We start from the raw sequence: 22292 nt of genomic DNA on the forward strand, positions 1-22292 counted from the left end.
TTGAATATCTCTTGACCTTTCATTATACATAATTAACGTATAATTATATTATACTCTATTAGTATTTACTTTATTTTTATATTTTAATTTTATTATTATTTACTATTAAATCCCATGTCAGAAAGAAGAGATTACAAATAGCTTACATCAACGATCAGAAAATCCAAAAAGATAGATGAAACTTAGAAAACTATTAATGATTTTTAAATATAGAATTGGTCCTTTCCAAATCAATATGCATGATAGCTATTGATTTAAAATGTGAATGTTTAAGTTCTTGTCCAATCAACAGATGGAAAAATGAGCTTATCTGCATACAAAGGCATCACATACATTTCATCAACAATCATATAACCCACAAAATAGTTGGATGTATAAAATTGTAAATGATATTGTAATCCCATATAGAGTTGGTCCTTCAGACTCAACATGCATAATATGCAGAACAGCAAATGACTGTCCACAATAAGCTAAGAGTGTCTGCTAATTACCTGGTTCTAAAATTTGTCATTTAAAAATCCTCACAAACAGAAAAAGTAACTGACTATGCACAAAATATCACTTCTAGACATCAATTGTTTTAGATTAAGGTAAAAACAGATTTTGAGAGGACCCGAAACCCCTTTACATCATAGACACAAAAGATATTCAAAGAAAGCCCAAACATCCCAAAGGGATCCAAACAAAGGTTATACAGGGACTAGATACCCCAAGAAAGATCTAAAAACCAGAACCAAGCTGCAACAGAAAAACATTATCAATTGTTCTTGTCAATTCTATATGAAGTTTAAGCATTGAAAACACATAGAATGACATATATAATCCTGAAAGCTTCAAAAATAATATTCCAGAACGGTTTCTATAAGTAGAATACAATATATGAAAAGAAAGATTGAAAATATAAAAACAAAAATTGACTAGACACCTTTCACAGGCCCCCAAACAGATGTTTTTACCATAAACAAAAAACCTGTGGAGACTCATGGAATCACACAGACTCGTGATTAGCGAGAATCCTGCATGACTTGTCCATCAAGTATGAATGAGCTTTACAGGAGTTTCCCCACCAAAACTCCTGTAAGTCTCTGGCTCAGACACACACTATCATCAATGCGGACTTACCCAGAGTCATGAGTCAGTAAGGAGCCCCAGAACTTGCACAAGACTCATGAGTCACATCTGGACAAGTACATAATGGTTCTCTTTAAAAAAATCCCCAAACTAGTCTCGAAGTTGAACTTGTCAGTCCCAAGTGCAAAACTACATGCAGGAAAAATACATATTTTTGGGCTTTAAAACATGGAGTTTCCATTTTCTCTCTCTCATTGAGTCTTCCACAGGGTCAAATCAAGCATAGAGGAGTTATTGATGAGCAACTGAAGGTCCGATCTGAAGATCAACCAAATTGTTTCATTTGGTCAAGATATTAATTGTTGAAAGCATGAAATTTCCATGGTCCATGATAACAAATCTAGAAAGCTTCCCATTGTGCAAACCTACATGTGGCAAAAAGACATCTTTGGGCTTGAAAACATGTATGCTTCTCATTTTTCTCTTATTCAGTCTTCCACATGTTCAAATCGAGAAGATATAAGTTATTGATGAGCAATTGAAGTCGGCTTTAAAGAATGAATCAAATCGAAGCACAATTGTTTAAGGTATTTATTGCTTTTCTGTTTTTCGAAAAATCAAAGTTTAAGCATTGAATACCTTGCTGGCGTGCTACCCATTTTTCCTATTTTCTGAATTTCCAAAACATTGCTGCCCTGCAAGTGCTGCATTTTGTTTTATCTTTCTAGAGTTTTTCCTTTCATTCTTTTTGATATTTCTTTGTCGAAGTCTGAAAACCCTGCTTAAGTTCCCTTTTTCTTAGTCTACAGAATCAGTGGTGGCAATGAAAAACAGAGGCGGGAAAGAACTTGTATGGAAGGCTGAGATGCTGGGTGAGGACATGGTGACCTGCAAGTCCTGTGGGTTTAATATGAGAGGAGGTATCAATAGGTTCAAAATTCCACTAGCTCAGATTGCTGACTAGGATGTAAAGGTCAAAATTCTGTGGAAAGAACAGCAGAGGCCAGAAAGACCTTGCACAGAAGTATGAGATGCTAGGTGAAGACAAGGGCATGGTGACCTGTAAGTTTTGAGAATTTAATATGAGAGGATGTAAAGGTTTGCCATCAAGTGCTCAACAATGTCAGAAGAGCAATAAATTTGCCTGTTTCCGATTTTCCAATTTCAAGGGGAAAAACAAGAAGAAAGACAAGGGAAGCAAGGGGAATGATGATGAACTCCACAGCCAAACCTGAACCAATTTTACAGATTTTTTGTTGGCCTATGCATTCAGCATTCCTCTGCGAAGGAGAATTCTAGCCACTTACATTATTGACCAAATTGATTCATTCCTCGCTGCATCTCAAGAGCAGAACCTTGCTCAAAGATACTGTTTGGAACGGATTCAAACACCATGAGGATAGGACACTAGTGGCAAACATATTGTGCTACAATAATACAACCTTTAATTAAGTTAGCACACCATATTAAGATGGGTTTGTAAATGCATTAGAAGTTGCCACTGTGCGATTTATGACTCTAATTCATAAGGATTTTATTTTTAAAGGCACATTGATAACAGAAGCCATTAAAATTGCATATCACAAAATTTCAAGTGCAAAACTTGGTTGAGGATACTATGTGGAACTGAATAGAACACTGTGAGGCTAGGATGGTAGTGGCAAACCTTTTGTGCTAATATGATATAATCTTTAACATGATGAGCATCACAAATTGAGAAGGGTTGGAAAATACATTAAAAGTTGCCAATTTGGATTTATGCCTTTAATTCATAAGGATTTTAATGGCTTTTGCTAACTGAAGCAATTCGCCTATGAGCAATGCAATCATTGCAATAGCTAATAGGTACCTCATATTCTGCTTGAGGTGCTCTAGCCCACTCTTCCTAGAATTTTCCACCAATTCAGGGGCCTTTTGATTTATCCAACTATACATGGTGTCCTGCTGGGTTTCCAATGTGTGAGATGACCAATAATATTGTCTCGACGCTATATTGATATACTGAAAGCATGTTTTAACTGTAGTTTCCATGTACACTGTAATGGAGGTCATTGTTAAGAAAGTTTGAAATGGAATTGACAACAAGTAGTCCATTGCTTAGTACTTACTAAGGTATAAACTCAACATTTATGGATAATCAAGATTCCATGATTGGTGGAAGGGGATGGCATGCTGGCGGCTTTCCTGTATAAGGCCATGGATATGTAATGTCCCCCACTTAGCCAGTTTGGAAGTATGTTGTCTTTAGCCCATTCTTGTATGGTCCCGAGGGCTAACCAGGACTTCAAAAGGGATCCTGAGGTTATTTGGCCTAGTCAAATTTAATTACAGGCCAAACGGAGTTCGTTTGTTGGGTTGTCAGGAAGACTTACTATTTTTAGTAAGCCAATAGGGGGATGCAGTGCCTTCAATTTTCAGTGACAGGATGAGATGCGTTTTGTTGGGCTCTTTCTAATGAGCTATTATATGTGGGATTTCGAGTTTATTTGGTATATTATTTTAATGTTTGAAGTTACAACGGTAAAGTGACTATTTAAATTAAATATTATAATGTTTCATAAAGTCACTTTATAAAAATCAAGAGTCCCCCTTTTGAGTACATACATGGACTTTGTAAAAAGAAAAAAAGAAGTAATATTAAAAATCATGTATTATCCCACATTGGCAAGACGGAAGCGTGGAGCAAGTGAGGAAGGGATTAAAAGGAAGAGGATAGCTCTCATTTATTCAAGCTTGGAAATATCAAAGAAATTGGAGAATTTTCTGGAGATTATATCTCAATAGTTTGAAGGATGAAATCCCTTCAAGCTGGAAATCTTGACGCCATTGAAAGATATGGTCTTGAGATTCAACATGGTAGCAGTCTAAAAAAAGCAGATACGGAAAAGCAGCCCGAAAAAAGCGGAACCGAAAAAGCAAGCGGAAAAAACAATCCGTAAAAGCAGTTCAAAAAGTGGAACCGAAAAAGCAGGTTGAAAAAGCGGGTACGAAAAAGCAGGCCGAAAAAGCAATTTGAAAAAAGCAAAGCAGAAGGGGCAGCATAGAAGAAAATTATTTCAGCCATCTACAACCAAGTTCTTTTGTTAGTATTGTTTTTAGGGTGTTATAAGCTTTCAGCTGTAAGTGTGCATTATATCAGCATTATCATTTTGTAATCCATGTAAATGCCAAAGTCTTGGCCATATTTCATGAGCATTGTAATTTTCATTGCAATTAAGAAGATAATAGTTGCTGGTGTCATTTAAGCAATTTAATATCATTATTTATCAGCTAGTTAGTTTGCATACCAACTGTTTGTAAAAATGTCAGTTGGCTGTAGGTGTTCATTTCTCATGGTTAGATCATATATATGCACTGAATATTGTCAAATTTAGTAGCACACTCATGTTAGGTCATTTGTGTAGTCCATTGTAGTCTTCTAGCACAAGATTTTCATTGATGCAAATTGTAAAAAGGTCATTTGAAGCTAACTGAAATACTATATCAGTCATACATCCCTTGCATGTGAATTGTTTGATGAAATTCCTTGAGCTTTCATCAGCATTTTTGAGGACAGATTTGAGGAGGGTTATTACAGGATAGGGCCAAAGTAGCCATATTGAATTATTAAGGTGTCAACCAAAAAAAGATAAAATCGTTTTGCATGATCAGCAATCACAGATGAGCAAACCAACTCCATCAACCAACACATGCCTCAGTATACTACAAACCCAACATTCTATTTCTCTAATACGTATAAGGTTCATGAAATTGTGTCAAGCCTTACAACATGCAGAAAGAGGATGACAGCAAATAAAGGCCTTGCCAACCAAAAAAACATAAAATCATTTTGCATGATCAGCGATCACAGATGAGCAAACCAACACATGCCTTAGCATACTACAAACCCAAAATTTTACTTCTCTAATACGCATAAGGTTCATGAAATTGTGGCAAGCCTTACAACATGCATAAAGAGGATGACAGCAAATAAAGGCCTTCCCAACCAAAAAAACATAAAATCATTTTGCATGATCAGCAATCACAGATGAGCAAACCAACTCCATCAACCAACACATGCCCTACCATACTACAAACCGAAAACTTTACTTCTCTAATACGTATAAGGTTCATGAAATCATGGCAAGCCTTACAACATGCATAAAGAGGATGACAGCCAATAAAGGCCTTGGAGATCTGAAAGGGTGAGGCCTTGGAGATCTGAAAGGGTGAGGAGGGGAGTCTCTCTTCACTTCATAGATAAGTTCAGAGCTCACTAATCAGCAGTCTAGGTCTCAAAAATAACTAAAAGATCAAATTAGAATCACTAAACAAATCAGCATTTAAAAACAAATCCCAGATGGGTGCCCACAGGAGATTTGTTTCAGAATCAGCCTCTGATATGTTTCATACCCAGAAACGCCCAGAAAAATCTCACGATTCAGCAACTTAGCCTGCATGCATTCACTTATTCTGTCTTTCAGCCATTTGTACTCATATTATGTCTGTGGGTGTGGGCTCCTATAGAACCCCACAACTTAATTATCAAATAAAAATGAGTATGAAAACAATGCCTCTATCACTTGACTAAAGACTCCCAAGAAAAATATTTACCAACAATTGAAATTCCATATCAATGCAAAATTGCTCACTAATATTTGTGAGTGTGCTTCATGAGAACTGTCACCACTGAACTTCTTGAACATACGCAAGACCTACAAGCAATCAAGACTCCATATCCATAGAAAATTGCTCACTATGGAAGCTTCAAATACTTAGATTAAATGCACTGAAGGTTAAGTACTCCAAGTAATTATTAAATATAATAGATTCAACTGATCGTTGTCAACCACCTGTAAACATTACTAGATTAAATGCACTTGTAGATATTAAATTATGATAAATATTTATCCATTATGTCTGAAAGCGACAAAATGATGTCGATCCACATAATATAATCTTATGTGGATATCCAAAAAAATACCACAACAAAAAATTGCATGGTGCAAATTCCTGAAATTATGGAAATGAAACAATTTCCATTACAAGAATCTGAATTTAGTATTATATGTCCTACACAATTATTGCAGAACCATAATAACACAAACTTCACATAAATGCATCAACACAAAATTTCATGTTATAAAGGCCTAAAAAGTGCACAAAAGTATATCAGCACAAAATTGCGTGCAGCAAAGATTGAAACAGTTAGATAGGAAAAATGAAGCCAGAAATCAGAAATCCATGTTCAAAACCCTACACAATTATTTACCATAGAATTCCATCATTTGAAAGCCTAAAGTGCTTAAATTAAATAGTCCGAAATTCATATTCAGTATCCTACATGTTTATTTAACAAAAACGCATGGACGCATGTAAAGACAAAATTTCGGATCATGGAAGCCTAAAACACATTAACACCACCGAATTATACAGAAGAGCATCAACAAAAAACAATAGAGAAGAGTGTCAAAACAAAAGAAATTGCACAGAAACGTATCGATATAGAATTGGACAGTGAAGAAGTTTTAAATAGTTAAACTGAAGCAATGCATGCTGTAAATGACTGAGAAGTGAAATATTTATTTAATATACAGCAAAGTGATTTTACGCAAAATTGCAGTTTAAGTATTTCCACAAAGGTTGCATAAAACAAAAAGCTTAAAACGATCAATATAAATAGCAATGCACAAAATCATGAGAACCAACATAACACAAAATCCACAACTAGTTAAATGGAACAATGTTCTCGTGAAAGCCTGAAACACTTATTTACTATTCTACACAAAGACTAGGAACGAAATTACAGCTGACAAAACCCAAACCAAAGACGAAATCGTGCAAACCAAAAAGAAAACTACACGACGCAAGCAACCCTAAACCAAACAAATTAATCGAAAACCTATGTCAGGTTCACGGAGTACGAGATTAAGACAGATGCAAAAGCCTAAAACAAAATGATGCGTAGTGAAACCCTAAAGCAAGATCGCAGATGGTGAAATTCTAACACAAATTTGCACCGCATCAATATCTGAAATACTTATATATTGTCAGACACGGATGAACAATAAAAATTGCACCTCGTAAAAGCCTAATAGACTGAAATTATATTGCAGAAAACAAATCGACTCAAAATTTATTGTCGTTAAAGCTTAAAATATTTATTATAGGTTGCATAAGCATATAAGGGCTCAAAATTGCAAAGAATAGTACAGACACAAAATATTTGTAAAGTTAAGAATATAGACACAACTGCACTGTCATCCTAAATGGATAGAAATCTTATATAATCAAAAAGAGTCATCCATTATGAATAGCAGCCAACAGTTAGGTTGAAACATCTGAGAAAACATACGAACTGAAAGAGAAATACAAAACTAGTAACGATATTTGGTGGAATAGTCCTTGGGGGCGATAACCAGACCGCGTCCCTTACGGGCGCCGCGATAGACGGTTTCGATAATGTCGATGAACTCCTGCTTGTCCTTGAGAGCCCAGTTGATCTTGTTGTTGTTGCCGGTACCCAAATCAATCATTATGTGCTTGTTGCGGAAGAAGAACATGACAGTGGAAGGATCGTAGAGCTCATACATGGTGTTGAAATCCGGCACCTCCGTGATGTCCACCAGGTATATCACCGCAAAATTCTTGATGGACTCTGCCACGCTAGAAAGCACCTCGTCCATCTGCATACAGGTATCATCCCAGTCGTGGCCGAACCTGATTACCACAAGCCGCTCCTCCTCCGCCAGAATCGCCTGGTCCACAGCCCATCCCGAGTGCAGGTGTGGAAGCAAGTAAGACATTCCTGAACTTCCCTCTTTCTCTCAAAACCCCTTTTCGCGAATTGCTCTGCTCTGCCCTGCCCTGCCCGTTCTCTAAACGCCCCCCTTGACCCCTGTTATTGGTAAGAACCGTATTTATGATTCTATATGTTTCCACCTCGCAATTGCCAATGATCTTCCTCTCTTTTCTCGTCGGGTATCTCTCTCTCCTTTTTATAGCGGGTAATTTCATCCCTAAGGTCTTCGTAGACAAGGGTGAGTACCCTAATATTCCCAATAGTAAATTTGATCATCATTAGTTCTGCCTACGGCACTATGCTATAGCATCCACTAGATTATTTTTGTCTTTTTTACTAACCAATGATTTTTTTTATAACAGTTCTGCATTATAATGTTTTTATATTGTTCTTTCATTTTTTTAAATTTTTTTAAATTTGGAAAGAATTATTGACATATGATTGTACATTGAAGTGAGTGTTGTGGAGTTTTATTTCAATTTTTTAAAATTTAGTGAGTGTTGTGGACTTTTATTTCAATTTTTTAAAAATTTTAAAGTAATATTGTGCCTAGGAAAAGACAAGTGCTTTCTTACTTTTTGGAGCATGAAGAAGAGGTCCATACATTAAAAGTGCACTTATTTGTGAAGTGACTAATTTGTCAGAAAAGCATTTACTGAAAGTCCATTTAAAATGTTTGTGTTACGTTTCCTCTTAATTCTTTTGGATTTTTGTAGTCTTTGGAATTTACATCTTCTTCAAAGAGTAGGTAAGTGGTTGTGCGAATTGCTTTCAATTTAATAGAGTTGTCAGAAGAATAGTTGTGTGAGTCTAATTTTCCACATAAAGTTGTTATTACAACGTACGTCTTGCTTCATTCGTATGAGTAAACAATGAAATAAGTAAATTTGTGAATCTGCAAGATCCCTTAATATATGGTTGAATTGCCTATATCGAGACAATCTTTGTGGATGTCGGTCTTCAGGAGTTACAAATACAAAGATGAGCAGAGTTCTACGGTTATGAAAATTAGAGAGGAAAAGTTACAAAGTACTTCATCCTTCTTAGGTAAGCATGTTTTGATTTTCCCATTTGGTTCTTTGTTTTCATCGAAAATGTCTTGTTTAGTCGTTGATGTGCTTTCTTATTTTTGAATAGATGGTATATTTATCATTGTGTCCATTTACTTGTGTTAGTAGTGAGACCAAAATATCACTGGCCATCTATGCTGACATTTCGTTTATTTGGTTCTCTTTTCTTCAGTAATTTAGACTATGGAATCTGTAATCACCCAAAAATGGTCATCTGGAATATGAGCTCCCTTTTTAGCATTTTTTCATAATTTATCTAATCGTTATTTTTTATCAAATCCTTAAAAATCTATTTGTTCGATTATAACCTATGGTATGACCACTTTATCCCAAGTTAATATTTAATTAAAAGAACATGTCCCCCTTTTAATTAAATAAAATTCTCCACTTCTCTCTTATCCTAAGCGTGCACACATAAAGCATTATTCCTATTTTAGAAATAAAAGAAAAGGCACGTTTGTCTACACATGAATGCACAATTTCCTATGTGAGAGCAATCTTCTATTTTTAAAATAACTTTAATTCTCCTCCACAAATTTCAAACCCTCTCAAAAGCCAACCATTAATTGTGATTTGTTAAGATGCTTGTGCACACGGATCACTCCCACTCTCAATCTCCACCCTTGATTACATTCATCTTGCCTCTTAATTTCTACCATCTATTTTTCTTTAAAATGGAGGGTTCTCTCCTCATTCAAAAAATCTTAATCTCTCATGCTATTGTTATGTTGCAAGTTTTCTTGGTGATTTTGGAGACTTGGAGTATTCTTGCATTATTGCATTTTAGCTTAGCTCTCATTCTACTTACATTATGGCATACTTTTTAGCTTAGTTTCATTTATGCTCTAGTTTAGTTCTCTTTGTTAGCTTGCATTTCATTTAGAATAGTTTGCATTTGCATTGCATTTTATTCTAGATTCTTGGATATTGGCACTCTTGCCTCTACTCTTTGAATTTCTCGTTCTATGGTGCACCTTACAAGGGTTGCATAGTTTGGTTCATTTGAGAGCCACCATCTCATAGCCTTTGCACATCATAGATAGAGAGTTATAAGCTAGCTCTTGAGACTCCCTCTTCTATGGGTTTTCTCGAGAATAATGGTTTATAGAAGTGTGATACTTTTATCCACACATTTTTGGTGCTCACCGTGGGGCTTTAATCAAGTTTCTAGCTCCATATGCTTTCATTTCTCATTTCTATTTTTTTATAGCAGCATATTGGATCTAATCAAGTGGTTGTGTAGAGTTCTCACTTTGGTTTTAAGGCTAACCCATATGCAGATTGGTTTGAAGGCCAAAACCTTAGGTTTTTGAAGATTTGATCATATCTCCTAAACCACTTGGAGTTTGGTTTTGAAAGTATTTTTGCACATTGATTATGTGTCTGAGATGTCGTAGTCTAATTTTTAGATCATTTTGACTTGATTTGCGTTAGTTATTAATTTTTCTTTATTTTTCAGAAAAAGTCATTTCTAGTCACAAATCAGTGACTTTTTTAAGAAAAAATTTACATTTTCATAAAGGTTTTTGAATTCTACAGGGGATACTTTCTTTGTGTTTTGAATTTTGAGGTTATATTAAGGATCAAAAACTCAATTTGATAAATCTAGTCTGTTTTGACAAAATGGGTCCCTAGGGCACAAATGAAGAGTTTTTTTAAATTTCTTGCATTTTCGGAAAGCTCTTTGGTTTTTAGCTAGGGTCTCTTCTTTTAATTTTTATTTTTGGATTATAAATCATAGCAAAAAAGTTCAATCTTGTTGACTAGGTCAAAAACAAAGAGTAAAAATAAGAGCATTTGTGCTTAGCTTGCACTTTCTTTGCATACACTTGGTTGGAAGATAACTTGGATCTTTGAGGCAACTAACCACTTTTTGTTATAGGTCTTACTTGGTTGTTATGCCCTAACCTTGGTTGCTTTGTAGGAAATTTCTCATTTCATTGCTAAAAAAAATGCATCTCAATGCTTCAAATGTGCAAGGGCTACTAATGATTGTTTGCATGGCTACCCAAAGCATAAAAACCAAACTTTCTTGTATTTATTTTATTCCATGTGTGGCACTCTACTAACTTCTTCCATTTCATAGGCACATTAAACTTATGATTGAGGTTCTTTGGTGATAGGAGAGTATGCTCTTCACCTTTGCGGTGAATTAGAAATCTTGACCCATCTTTGGTTTCAAAAGCAAGTAGATAATTGAATCTTCTTGGTGTGTTTGGGGGAAGCAATTGAGGTAGGAGAGTATGCTCTTCACCCTTGAGCTAAATCAAAAATCTTGACTCTTGAGAGTGGATCCATTTTTTGGTAGTTAGAATCCTTTAGAGGGCCTGCTCTTGGACAAACTAAGAGGAATGACCCAAGTGGGGATAATCAAATTACCTGACTCTTCCAACCCACTATAAACTCAAGGCTATCAAGGACACAAAACCTTGGTAGATGTAGTGTTTGTCTTTTTTTAGTGTGATTGCTTATGGGATTTCGACCATAAGGAGATCACTAGGCAAGAACGCTTAAGGTGCTCTTGTGACCGCAAGGTCTATTACCCACCATAAGGTGGGGTGTCCCTTAATTGGGTGCAAGAGGAATATTATGAACGGAAGCCCTTTCTAAACACCCTAGGTTAGTAGCTACCCTATTTTGCTGATCAACTTCTTGGTGCAAGGATTTATCCTAATGGAAGACCTGATCACCCCAAGATTTTGCATTCACCATATGTGTTCCCTTGGTTGTACTTATGGAACTTTCATGACAAAGCCAATATCTCTTGTGAGCAACCACTTGGTGTGAGGCAAAGGAGCATTGCGTGGATCAAGTTGTTGAGTAATGAACTGTGACTTTTAGGTAGATATTGCTTGATGTGTTCTTGAATGTGCTAGACCTATGGAAATCTTTTGAACATACACATGATGATAGTTCTAGGGGTTTCTTTTAAGACCTCACATATGATTGTATCACGCAAGGTTGCTTTGTCCCTTGCTTGATTGTTTGAAGACTACTCCATATATCACTATCTTGCTTGGAAAGAAATTGCTTTTGAAAATCAAACTTGCTATGCTATCAACTATTGTCAAACTTTGTCAACCAAATCAAAACATCAAGTGCAAACATTTGCTTGTGTTGCTTACTAAGGGGAGTTTCATCATTTGACTTTGATTTGCTACATCTCTAGTTTTTTAACATGCTTAAAGTGGATCTTTGGTCTTAATGTTCTTGGTCTTTCTATCTTCATGGTCCATGTTCGCTTGATAGTTATCTTTTTGCTGAAACGGTTACCTTGATTTCTTGACTACACTCTTGGGTTGGGAAGTTTGTTCACTTGTTCTTGCTTGCTCTATATACTTGGCTATTTGGGCTTCTTGCCTAGCTATTGAATTGAGTCATTCATGTCATAAGTTTCTTGGACACATTGTTTAACAAGTCATTTTCTCATCGCTACCCTTTATTTGACAAGTGGACACTCTGTCTCCTATAGTTTGAACATCAAGTTATCTTCTAGTCTCTTTTATGCTTGGCTTTTCATCTAGAACTATGGCATTCAAACCTTGTGCTACCAAACCTCAAACAAAGCTAGATGATCATGATATCCTCCATGCCACTAAAGAGTTTCAAGATCTATACGCTCAATACAAAGAACTAGAAGAGACAAATGATCTTTCTTACCTTCATTTCTCTAAGCATATGATAGAAATGAAGTCTAAACTTGAGAAAAGATTAGAGGAGAAGATTTCATTCTTAAATGAATCTCCCTTAATACCTTTACATACACATGGTTCATCTTCTTCAAGGTCTACATATTCTACTCCAAGACATCAAATGTCTTCATCATCTAGATCTAAAGACCTCCTTAGAGAGAAAGGAAGTGGTACCTTTTTTGAGCCTATTCCAAGCTATCATGATGGACCTATCTTTGACCAAGACAATGATGAAGACATGGATGCATACCATTCACTTGAGAAAACAAAAGGACTCTAGGCATACTTTTGATAGAACTTTTTCTCCCTTGGAAGATTCTTACGATGACACTTTGCAAACACTTCTTGACACCAAGCTCATCACGTTACCTAAGTCTAGCTCATATGGAAACCCATTCTTGAATATCTATTGTGCTTATCATCAACATAATGAGCATAGTACTTCAGATTACATTGAGCTGAAACATAAAATCCAATATCTTATTGATAATGGGATTATTGATACCTCTAATGTCTCATGTGATGAGGGTGCTTTTCTTGAGAAAGATCATATTAATGAACCTATGTCTAGTGATGGTTTCCTTGATACCTCCACTTCTACCAACACTCATGCACCTCCCAACACTTCAAATCTTTCCAACATGTCTCTATCAAATAAAGAACCTAATGTTTTTCGTGTACACTATGCCTATCCTCAAGGGCTACCTCTAAAAGAAACTCAAGCTAACCTTCACTTGGCTGCAAACCTTTTCCATGCTACTAAGCCTAAAGATCCAAGCACTACTCCATTCACTCTTCATTCTCCCTTGTCCCTAGAAGTGGCTCCATGTCAAGAGGACTCTCAAAAAGAAAAAGCTATAAATGTCAAGAAAGATCAAGATCAAGCACCCTTTCATCTCCTTCAAAATTTCACCCCTCTATATCCTATGTCTTTTCCATCCCCCAATTATGATGAAGATACCACTTCCATTATCTCCCTTGAGCTTATTGAAAATTATGAGAAAAGTTCTCTTCCAATGCTATCTAAAGCTACTTGTCAAGATCAAAGTGTCCCCTCATGTTCTACTTCTCCATATCCACTTCAAAATTATGCTCAAGCTTCAAGTGCTCCTATTAAAAATGTTGTTATTATTAAAGCTACTCGTGAGTCTATTAATGGCTTTGACTATGTTGCTCACTCTAAAGATGTTGATATCCCTTTTCACTATCCATTTGCATATCCAAAGTCTATCCTTGGTCCTTATCCATCAAAGCTAAAGCCTTCAAACCTTCCATCTATATTGGGACCTTATGTTCCTTCATCTCCTACATTTTCAACTCCTAGCTCTCCCATCATACCTCAAGATCAACAAAGATACTCATCCTTGATGACTTTTCACCCATCTATCCATATAAACTAGTCATATCAGCCTTATTCATCCACAAATCTCAAGTCCTTTGGAAGTGAGAATAAACATAAGAATCGATTGAAAAATGAAGATAACTATGTCTCATCTAAATGACATGTGAATGCTAAGAAGGAAAATGCACAAAAAGAGACCACAAAGATCCACTATTAAGAGAGCTAAATCAAAGAAAATATGGGTTCCTAAACCCATTATTGAAGAAATGCATTCTAAAGTATCCAAAGGAAAATCTAAAGCAATATGGATTCCCAAGTCTCTCTTGAAAGACTTGAATGTTGAAAATACTTCAAAGTTGACATTCAAGCTTCCAAAGGCTTCCATTCCATCTTCTTCCAAAAATCTTCCTAAAAATATTCCAAAGCCTTCCACTCCACTTTTTTCCAAATCTCTTCTACCACCTCATACATCTAAACCTCAAGCTATTTCATCCATGATTCCTCCATCATTCTAATACCCTTCAAGGTGTGTGTCAATGTTGATCTTGTCCAATATTTTAGCTACCCTCATGAAATCCTCTAAAGATTACACTTACTTTCTATACATGAACTCTTATCCCCCATATACTCTTCCTACTACCATATCTCTTCCATCACCCTATCAGCTTCTTTGGGCATACCTTTCTATGGTCTTGGCTTATCATGACTTATCTTTCCTATAGGAGCACTATCTACATTCAAACAACTTGAGCTCTTTCTAATAATTCAAAAATTAAAAAGATAAATTTTTTTTTTTAAAAGTGCCTTGGTGAAAACCACTTCTTGTGGCACCGTAGTAGCAAAAGTAAAGAGAAATAAATTCGTCCTATGGTGAAAACCACTTCTTGTGGCACCTTGGATAAGCACCATGATGAAAACTTAGTAAACAGGTATCATGCGTAATTCTTCCATCATCCATCTATCCCCTTTTCCCTCTTCCTCTTTGATCTTGACATTATTGAGCTATCCTTGCATATTGGTTGTCTTATCCATAAGATTCTCTATTGCGCTTGCTCATTCGTTCATATCCTTCATATCCAACTTCATTCTTATTTCTCTATCCCATTACTATCCTATCTAGTTGATCCCTTGGTCTTGATCACACAAAGAAAACATGGTTCTCATAGGCCTCTTGATATGGCTACTCTTTTAGACTACATGCTTCATGTTATCTCACTTATTGGCTTCCATTACTTATCCCATATGCTATCTCAATTAGTGGCTTCCATTGCTTATCCTATATTTTATCTTGCTCATTGCTTCCATTACTATCCAAAACCTTATTCATTTGGCTATCTTTCCCTAGCCTAGGTACTCTTGAGGAATCAATCCTTGAGGATCACTTTCACTTGCTTCATATTCCTTGCCCATCCATCTTTGTCTATCCACCAGCTTCCTACTCCATATTACACCTTGCTAGACATTGGGAGAAAATGATGTGATCTTGCTTGAGAACTAGTAATCTCTAAATCATTCTAAAAAATCCAAAAAAAAATCATATATGATGCTGAAAAAAATTCTAAAAATAAAAAAATGTCTTGAAAAAATGATCATCTTAGTGAAAACCTAGCAAAAGGTGCTTTGATGTATCACAAAAAAAATCAAAAAATTAAAAAATACAAAAAAAGAAAAGAAAAAAGTCCTAAAAAAATCTACCAAGTGGTGAAAACCTAAAAATAGGCATTGCTTGAGACCCTTGCACCTATGTCTATTAGTCTCAATCACCCACTTCACAACACATTTCCTAGTTTGGGATTGTTTCTTGTCCTTGTCTCAAGGGCATAGTTGCTTAGCCTATTTGAGGTCTCCTTGTACATTAGGGTTTCTTTGGCAACTCACAAAACATTGTTTCTCAACACTACTCCCCCAACTCGACATCAAGTGTTTCTCAACACTTTTCAGATAGTTTACCTACAATCTCTGATGTTGTGATATTTCTCACTTTCAGATTCAAGTCTTGAAGAAATAGCCAAGTGACTCGCACACACACTTAAACACTTAAATGACTAAACTATGTTGATCTTTATTTTCTTTGTGTGATGTCTATGTTGATTTCTTTGCTATATGTTCCCTCCCTAATAGTCTTTCGAGGATGTTATTGACTAGAAGACTGGGGGCATGGGGCATGTTTTCTTGATTTCTGCTTGTGGGTATACTTTGTTAGTCTATAGTATTTTGAGCAGTCATGCTTGTCCTACTTAACACTTTGGCTTACAAACGTATCATCCTTGACTATTTTTTCACAAGAACACACTCAAGGGTTATCTTGGCGCTTATGCCTTGATACAAGTGTCACCTTTCTATACTAAACTTAGGGAATCTAACTGTATAGTCACCTTAACCTATATGTCTTTGATGCATAGGTTGGATTCCCACGTACCTATCTAATATAGATCATATTCATATCCTCATAGTTTATGCTAGTGATGATTGTATGATCTTCGGATGTCCCTAATAAGGCTCGATGATAAAAACTAGAACCTACATATATAACCCTTGCAATTGCACCTTTTCATACTAACTTGCATTCTAGGGTTCATTCTAGCTTAGCTTTTCATTTTGCATGTTGAGAGAGCTCTCTTCTTTATCTTTCATGGACGTGTTAGCTAACTATGTTCATCCTTTTCTTACCTCTTCTCGATCTTATCTTATCTCTTCTTTTCTATCTTACCATCTCATCTATGCTTTTGACCTATCTTTTCTAATCTCAACATCCTGGATCCATTTTTGGGATCGAAATCCAAATTCAGCTTCATCTTGCTAGTCAAAAATTTCTTCTTTCTTCTATGTAGTTGGCTGACCTATTGAGGCTTAATCATTGAATCTTGTTGGGGAAATCATCATTTCTTCATCATTTCTACTCTCTTCCACTCTTCGTTTTCATTTCTATTTCATCTCATTTCATCTTTCTTCTTTATTTGACCTAATTCTTACGCTTTATCTGTCTTGGTCAAAGTTAGTCAAACTGGGGCATATCTTCATTGCTTGGTGGTCACTCTTTGGTCTTAATCTCTTATCTATCATCACAAACTTTTCTTTGATTTGATTTGATCAAATCTAGCTTATTTTTGCATCTCCTCTATCTCATTTTGAATTTGATCCTGAGGGGGCATGCATATTCTATCATTGTTACAAATTGCTTTCTACTAAAACCATCTATTTTCTCTTGATCTATCTACTTTTCTTGGTATTAGTACTCTTCTTGAGTTCTAATATCTACTCTATCCTAATGTTCAATACTACCACTATCAAACTGTGCATTCAAGATTTGTTATCTCTAATCAAATCTCTCTATCATCTTGGCTTCTTCATTCTTTGACGTCATGTGTTCCCAGATCAATCACACATTAGTCAAAGAGGGGCAAATGTAATCACCCAAAAATGGTCATCTAGACTATGAGCTCCCTTTCTAGCATTTTTCCATAATTTATCTAATGGTTTTTTTTGATCAAATCCTCAAAAATCTATTTATTCGATTATAACCTATGGTATGACCAATTTATGACAAGTTCATATTTAATTAAAAGAACATGTCCCCCTTTTAATTAAATAAAATTCCCCACTCATCTCTTATCCTAAGCATGCACACATAAAGCATTATTCCTATTTTAGAAATAAAAGAAAAGACATTTTTGTCTACACTTGAATGCACAATTTCCTATGTGAGAGTAATCTTCTATTTTTAAAATAATTTTAATTCTCCTCCACACATTTCAAACCCTCTCAAAAGTCAACCATTAATTGTGACTGGTTAAGATGATTGTGCACATGGATCACTCTCACTTTCAAACTCCACCCTTGATTACATTCATCTTGCCTCTTAATCTCTACCATCTATTTTTCTTTAAAAGGGAGGGCTCTCTCCTCATTGAAAAAATCTTAGTCTCTCATGCTATTGTTATGCTGCAGGTTTTCTTGGTGATTTTGGAGACTTGGAGCATTCTTGCATTTTAGCTTAGCTCTCATTCTACTTACACTATGGCATACTTTTTAGCTTAGTTTCATTTATGATCTAGCTTAGTTCTCTTTGTTAACTTGCATTTCATTAGAATAGCTTGCATTTGCATTGCATTGCATTTTATTCTATATTCTTGGATATTGGCACTCTTGCCTCTACTCTTTGAATCTCTTGTTCTATGGTGCACCTTGCAAGGGTTGCATAGTTCGGTTCATCTAAGAGCCACCATCTTATAGCTTTTGCACATCATAGATAGAGAGTTATAAGTCGGCTCTTGAGACTCCCTCTTCCATGGGTTCTCTCAAGAATAATGGTTTTTAAAAGTGTGATACTTTTATGTACACAAAATCGTGGATGAAACCATATCGTTCTTTTGCAGATTTGTCTCACATTTATCTTAACTTTGTTCTTTGAAACTTTTTTCTAGGCGGGTTGAAACACACAAATTTATTCTTTGATGTACTAAGAAATGTATAAATAAAAAGCATAGTGGAAAGAAAAGTAGCTAGGGAAATAACTCTGGCAAGTTTCTGTTGTCACTTAGGTTTGCACCCTTGTCCAAAGCCTATGCATGAGGATAACCTAGTGAAACATGGAAACAACCTTCAAGTTGTAGGACTTGAACTATGAGGTTGAGTCTCTGGAGAAGGCCGGCTTCCTCTTACTATCAAGATGCACCTAACTACTCTTGGAGAGGAAAAGGGAGAAGAAGAGCATGAAAGAAAATTCACCTAATCTAATCTAAAGAGGTGATGCACCAAAATAGAGTGTTCAGACCAATCTTTGCCCATATATGCACTATTGAACCAAAATGAAACTAAGGATATACACATTCAGACTTGCTTTAATCAAATAATCACATGCAAATCAGAAGACCAAGATGAATGACATAAGGAAGAGAGACTCACTTATATTATCATTCATAGGCCAAGGAGATACAGTCATGCAGATTATAGATTTGTAGTGCCTGCCCCTAGTTTGCATTTTGTTATTGTTGCTAAACTCTTTTAGAGCTAGTTTAATGTTGTTGGTTAGCAACATTCTTTTGAGATTATCAGATATTGTGCTATGGATTCAGTTTATTATGTGATGAGATTACTTAGATTTTGCATTTCATGTATGCATGATGATTATTTTCAGCGTTTGCAGTTATTAATGATGATTAGTAAAATGATTTATTATCATATGTGTTTTCTTATGGATACTTACCCCATACTTGCATGTGTATGGTGTGCATGTTTGCTTTGCATGTTTGCTTTTGTATGGCGTGTCTGATGTGGTGAAGGAAGGGAGTTGTAGTCACCTGCTAGTCGGGATCTACACGATGCATCACTTCCTGCCATTGTCTATTTAGTTTAGTATATATTGTGTTTGTACATGCATGGTTTTTATGCAGGTTGCAGGTACCGAGTATCGACTTCCCTGAATTGCCAGGATGAGCGTACCCTATTACATTATCTCAATGATAAGAGAGGGGAGATAAATTCTCAAGTCCAAATTCCAACCCTTTAAGCCATTTGTCCTAATTGAAAAATTAGGACAAGTATCTAAGTTGAGTACCCTCTGAATGCGTCAAATGACGTAATTTGTGATTTAAACCCTTGGTTTGATTTTGTATGTATTTTGGCTATGATGGGTTTTTATATTTTTACCTTATGAATCTTTGGTGTATTTTCTATTAATTAAGCCTAATTAAAAGATTTAATTAATGGTTTAATTAAATGGAAAATTAATATGGTATTTTGATATTTATTTTATTTAATTAATTGAAATATTAATTAAATAAAATAATTAAATTGGAAGACAAAAGTTATAATATTAAATTTGGAATGCGACAATATTTATTTTAATAATAATATATTTGGTGTTCATTTTTAAATAAATAACTAAATAATAATATTATTAAAGCTAACAAATATTTTAGCAATTAAGTTTTGGAAAATGAAATTTAAAAGTGGAAAATATATTAAAATTATTAAAAGATTTTAAATCTCATGTGATTAAAATATAAATATATTAAGATTGAAAAGTGGAATTATTAAAGTTTGTGCATGAGATTTAATAAATAAATAAATTAAATTGGAAAGAGTAAAGTAAATATTATATTAATTATTGTGCATTATTTTAATATTTGCTCACATAGGAGTTGGCAAATTCTCGGGAGTTGTCATGTAGGCAACACAGGGGTTTGTACTCTAAGAACACACAAGTTGTCTACACTTAGAAGTTAGCATTTTATTTGAGCACATGGTGTCTACAACCTTATGACTTATCTAGAAGGTTGGAAGAGACTCATACTTGGTTGTCATGCTTATCTTCTAGTTGTTTCTAGAGACACTCTAGATGCATCTTAGAGACCTTTAAATAGAGGCTCACCTAGTGTGTTTTGACAAGCTTAATGGAAGCTACAAGCTACAAGCTAAAACGGAAGCTTCAAGCTTCAAGTTTACATGAATTTGAGAAGCTCATATGCTTCTACATGCTCATTGGTTTTCTACTTGTTTCTATGCTCCTTCTAGCACTTCTAGTCACTTGGAGGTTTTCGGTGGGCTTGGATCTTGGAGGAATTGCAAATGATGATGAAGGAAGGGATTTTCTATGGACTTCTGAGGCATAGCAAATTTAGCATCAGTGTCCAGGTGCACTCGTGATATTCGCATACTCTCTTTGCACTATTTCTCTTCCTATCTTCATCGTGTTTGTTATATGTGTCTGAATACTCTCTATGATTGAATCTACAATTTGAAATTGGAATCTAGATATTTTATTTGGTTGAGAAGAAAATAATAGAAAACCCTAGTTCTAAATGAGAAAGAAATTAGATCTAAAATGGGTTTGGGTTCGATTTGGAATCAAATTGATTAATGGACTTAAGAAAATGGTTTCTTAAACTATAGCCAGACCTATTAGAAGAATTGGATAAATTTAGAGAACAATTACCTTTTAGGAGAAATTCTTAATTCATCACAAACTGCCCTGTTGCTGCCCCTTGGATAGACTCGAACTCAGTCATTCATAACTTTTTATTGTGATCGAAGTTATTCGATCGCTCCAGTCAGAATTGGCGCAACTTGGCTCTCTCCAACATATTTCAATTTCAGCCCGATCCAACGGTTCATTAGGGAGATATGGCCATCGTACTGAGACTATTTTAGTCAAGGACAAATATTTCTCCATTTCCCATAACCAAGAGTTCTTTATGCTTAAACTTCACAAAAATAATATATATCAAAGCATGGAATGAATTAAAGATATTATTGCAATCTTCCCTTAGTAGAATCTTATTTTTATGCATTAGTTTTATATGATTTATTAACTAATCTAATTTAATTAAGATTAGTTAATAGTAGAAGAAGTATAATTAATTTATTTATCAACCAACATCGGAGGTATTTAGTTGAGATATTAATATTGGAGATTTATTATAATTTTTATTAGTAAAGTAATAATTTGAACATTGATGGAATGATACATAGTTGACTCTTAATGAATGAAACTATTATCAACTGATAATCATGTAGTTATTGACATAGCTACTAGTTAATTTAATCGTAAAATTAATTAGATTTAATTGATAATAGAGTTTTAATTGTTTTATCAAGGGAATATTAGTATTCATTGAAAGTATGACGAATGTGGTCATTATAGATCTATTAATAAGATTCTCAATATAGCTTGTTATTAGATATTAACAAATTATTATTATTGAATTATTAATATGATCATTTGAGTATTGAATTATAGTTGACTTTTATCTTACAGAATTCTAGAAGTTATTAGTCAACTGATATTAATTGGAACGTTGCTATGGTTATGCAATTATTAATTAAATCAATTAATGAGAGTTAATTAGATTTAATTAATAATTAAGTTATGTAATAGAGATTTAATTGGTATAACTTTTTTAATGAGATTGTAGAAATATTGATATCAAAGTTGATAGGTCTTATTCTTATGACTTGAATAACGACTTTAGATATTTTAATGGTGAAGACTTAGTAATATATAATTGAGAATTATTAGAATGATAAAAGGTCAAGGATTGTGAACCAATGTTAATTGATCATTTTAATAAAGTTATGATCTCTTATTTGAAGATTGATAATTGGCTCTCTTATAATATAACAAATAATGATCCTAGAAAAGTTGAAAGGTTAATCAATAAGAATATGGATCATGGTTAGATATAGAGAACAATTTAATTAAGGTCAATGATGATCAGTTTAGTGAATATTTACCCTTAAGTTATCCTTAGAATATTATTTTTAATTAATAGAAGGATAATGCTATCGGGGAATCAAATGGGTTGACTAGTAGGTCAAATGGTAAATCCTATACA

General features: G+C 34.7%; 1 protein-coding gene across 1 annotated transcript; it reads right to left on the minus strand.

Moving 5' to 3' along the window:
• Nucleotides 1–7308: 7308 nt before the first annotated feature.
• On the minus strand, nucleotides 7309–8033 carry LOC149530310 (thioredoxin-like protein YLS8). Its single transcript, XM_089810114.1, has one exon. The coding sequence runs from the start codon at nucleotides 7854–7856 to the stop codon at nucleotides 7428–7430; it is 429 nt and encodes a 142-aa protein (XP_089666240.1). The 5' UTR covers nucleotides 7857–8033; the 3' UTR covers nucleotides 7309–7427.
• Nucleotides 8034–22292: the final 14259 nt, after the last annotated feature.

This window comes from Cupressus sempervirens, chromosome 11 (assembly GCF_028749045.1).
Source record: "Cupressus sempervirens isolate cs-2001-9-10 chromosome 11, ASM2874904v1, whole genome shotgun sequence".
Classification (NCBI taxonomy): Eukaryota; Viridiplantae; Streptophyta; class Pinopsida; order Cupressales; family Cupressaceae; genus Cupressus; species Cupressus sempervirens.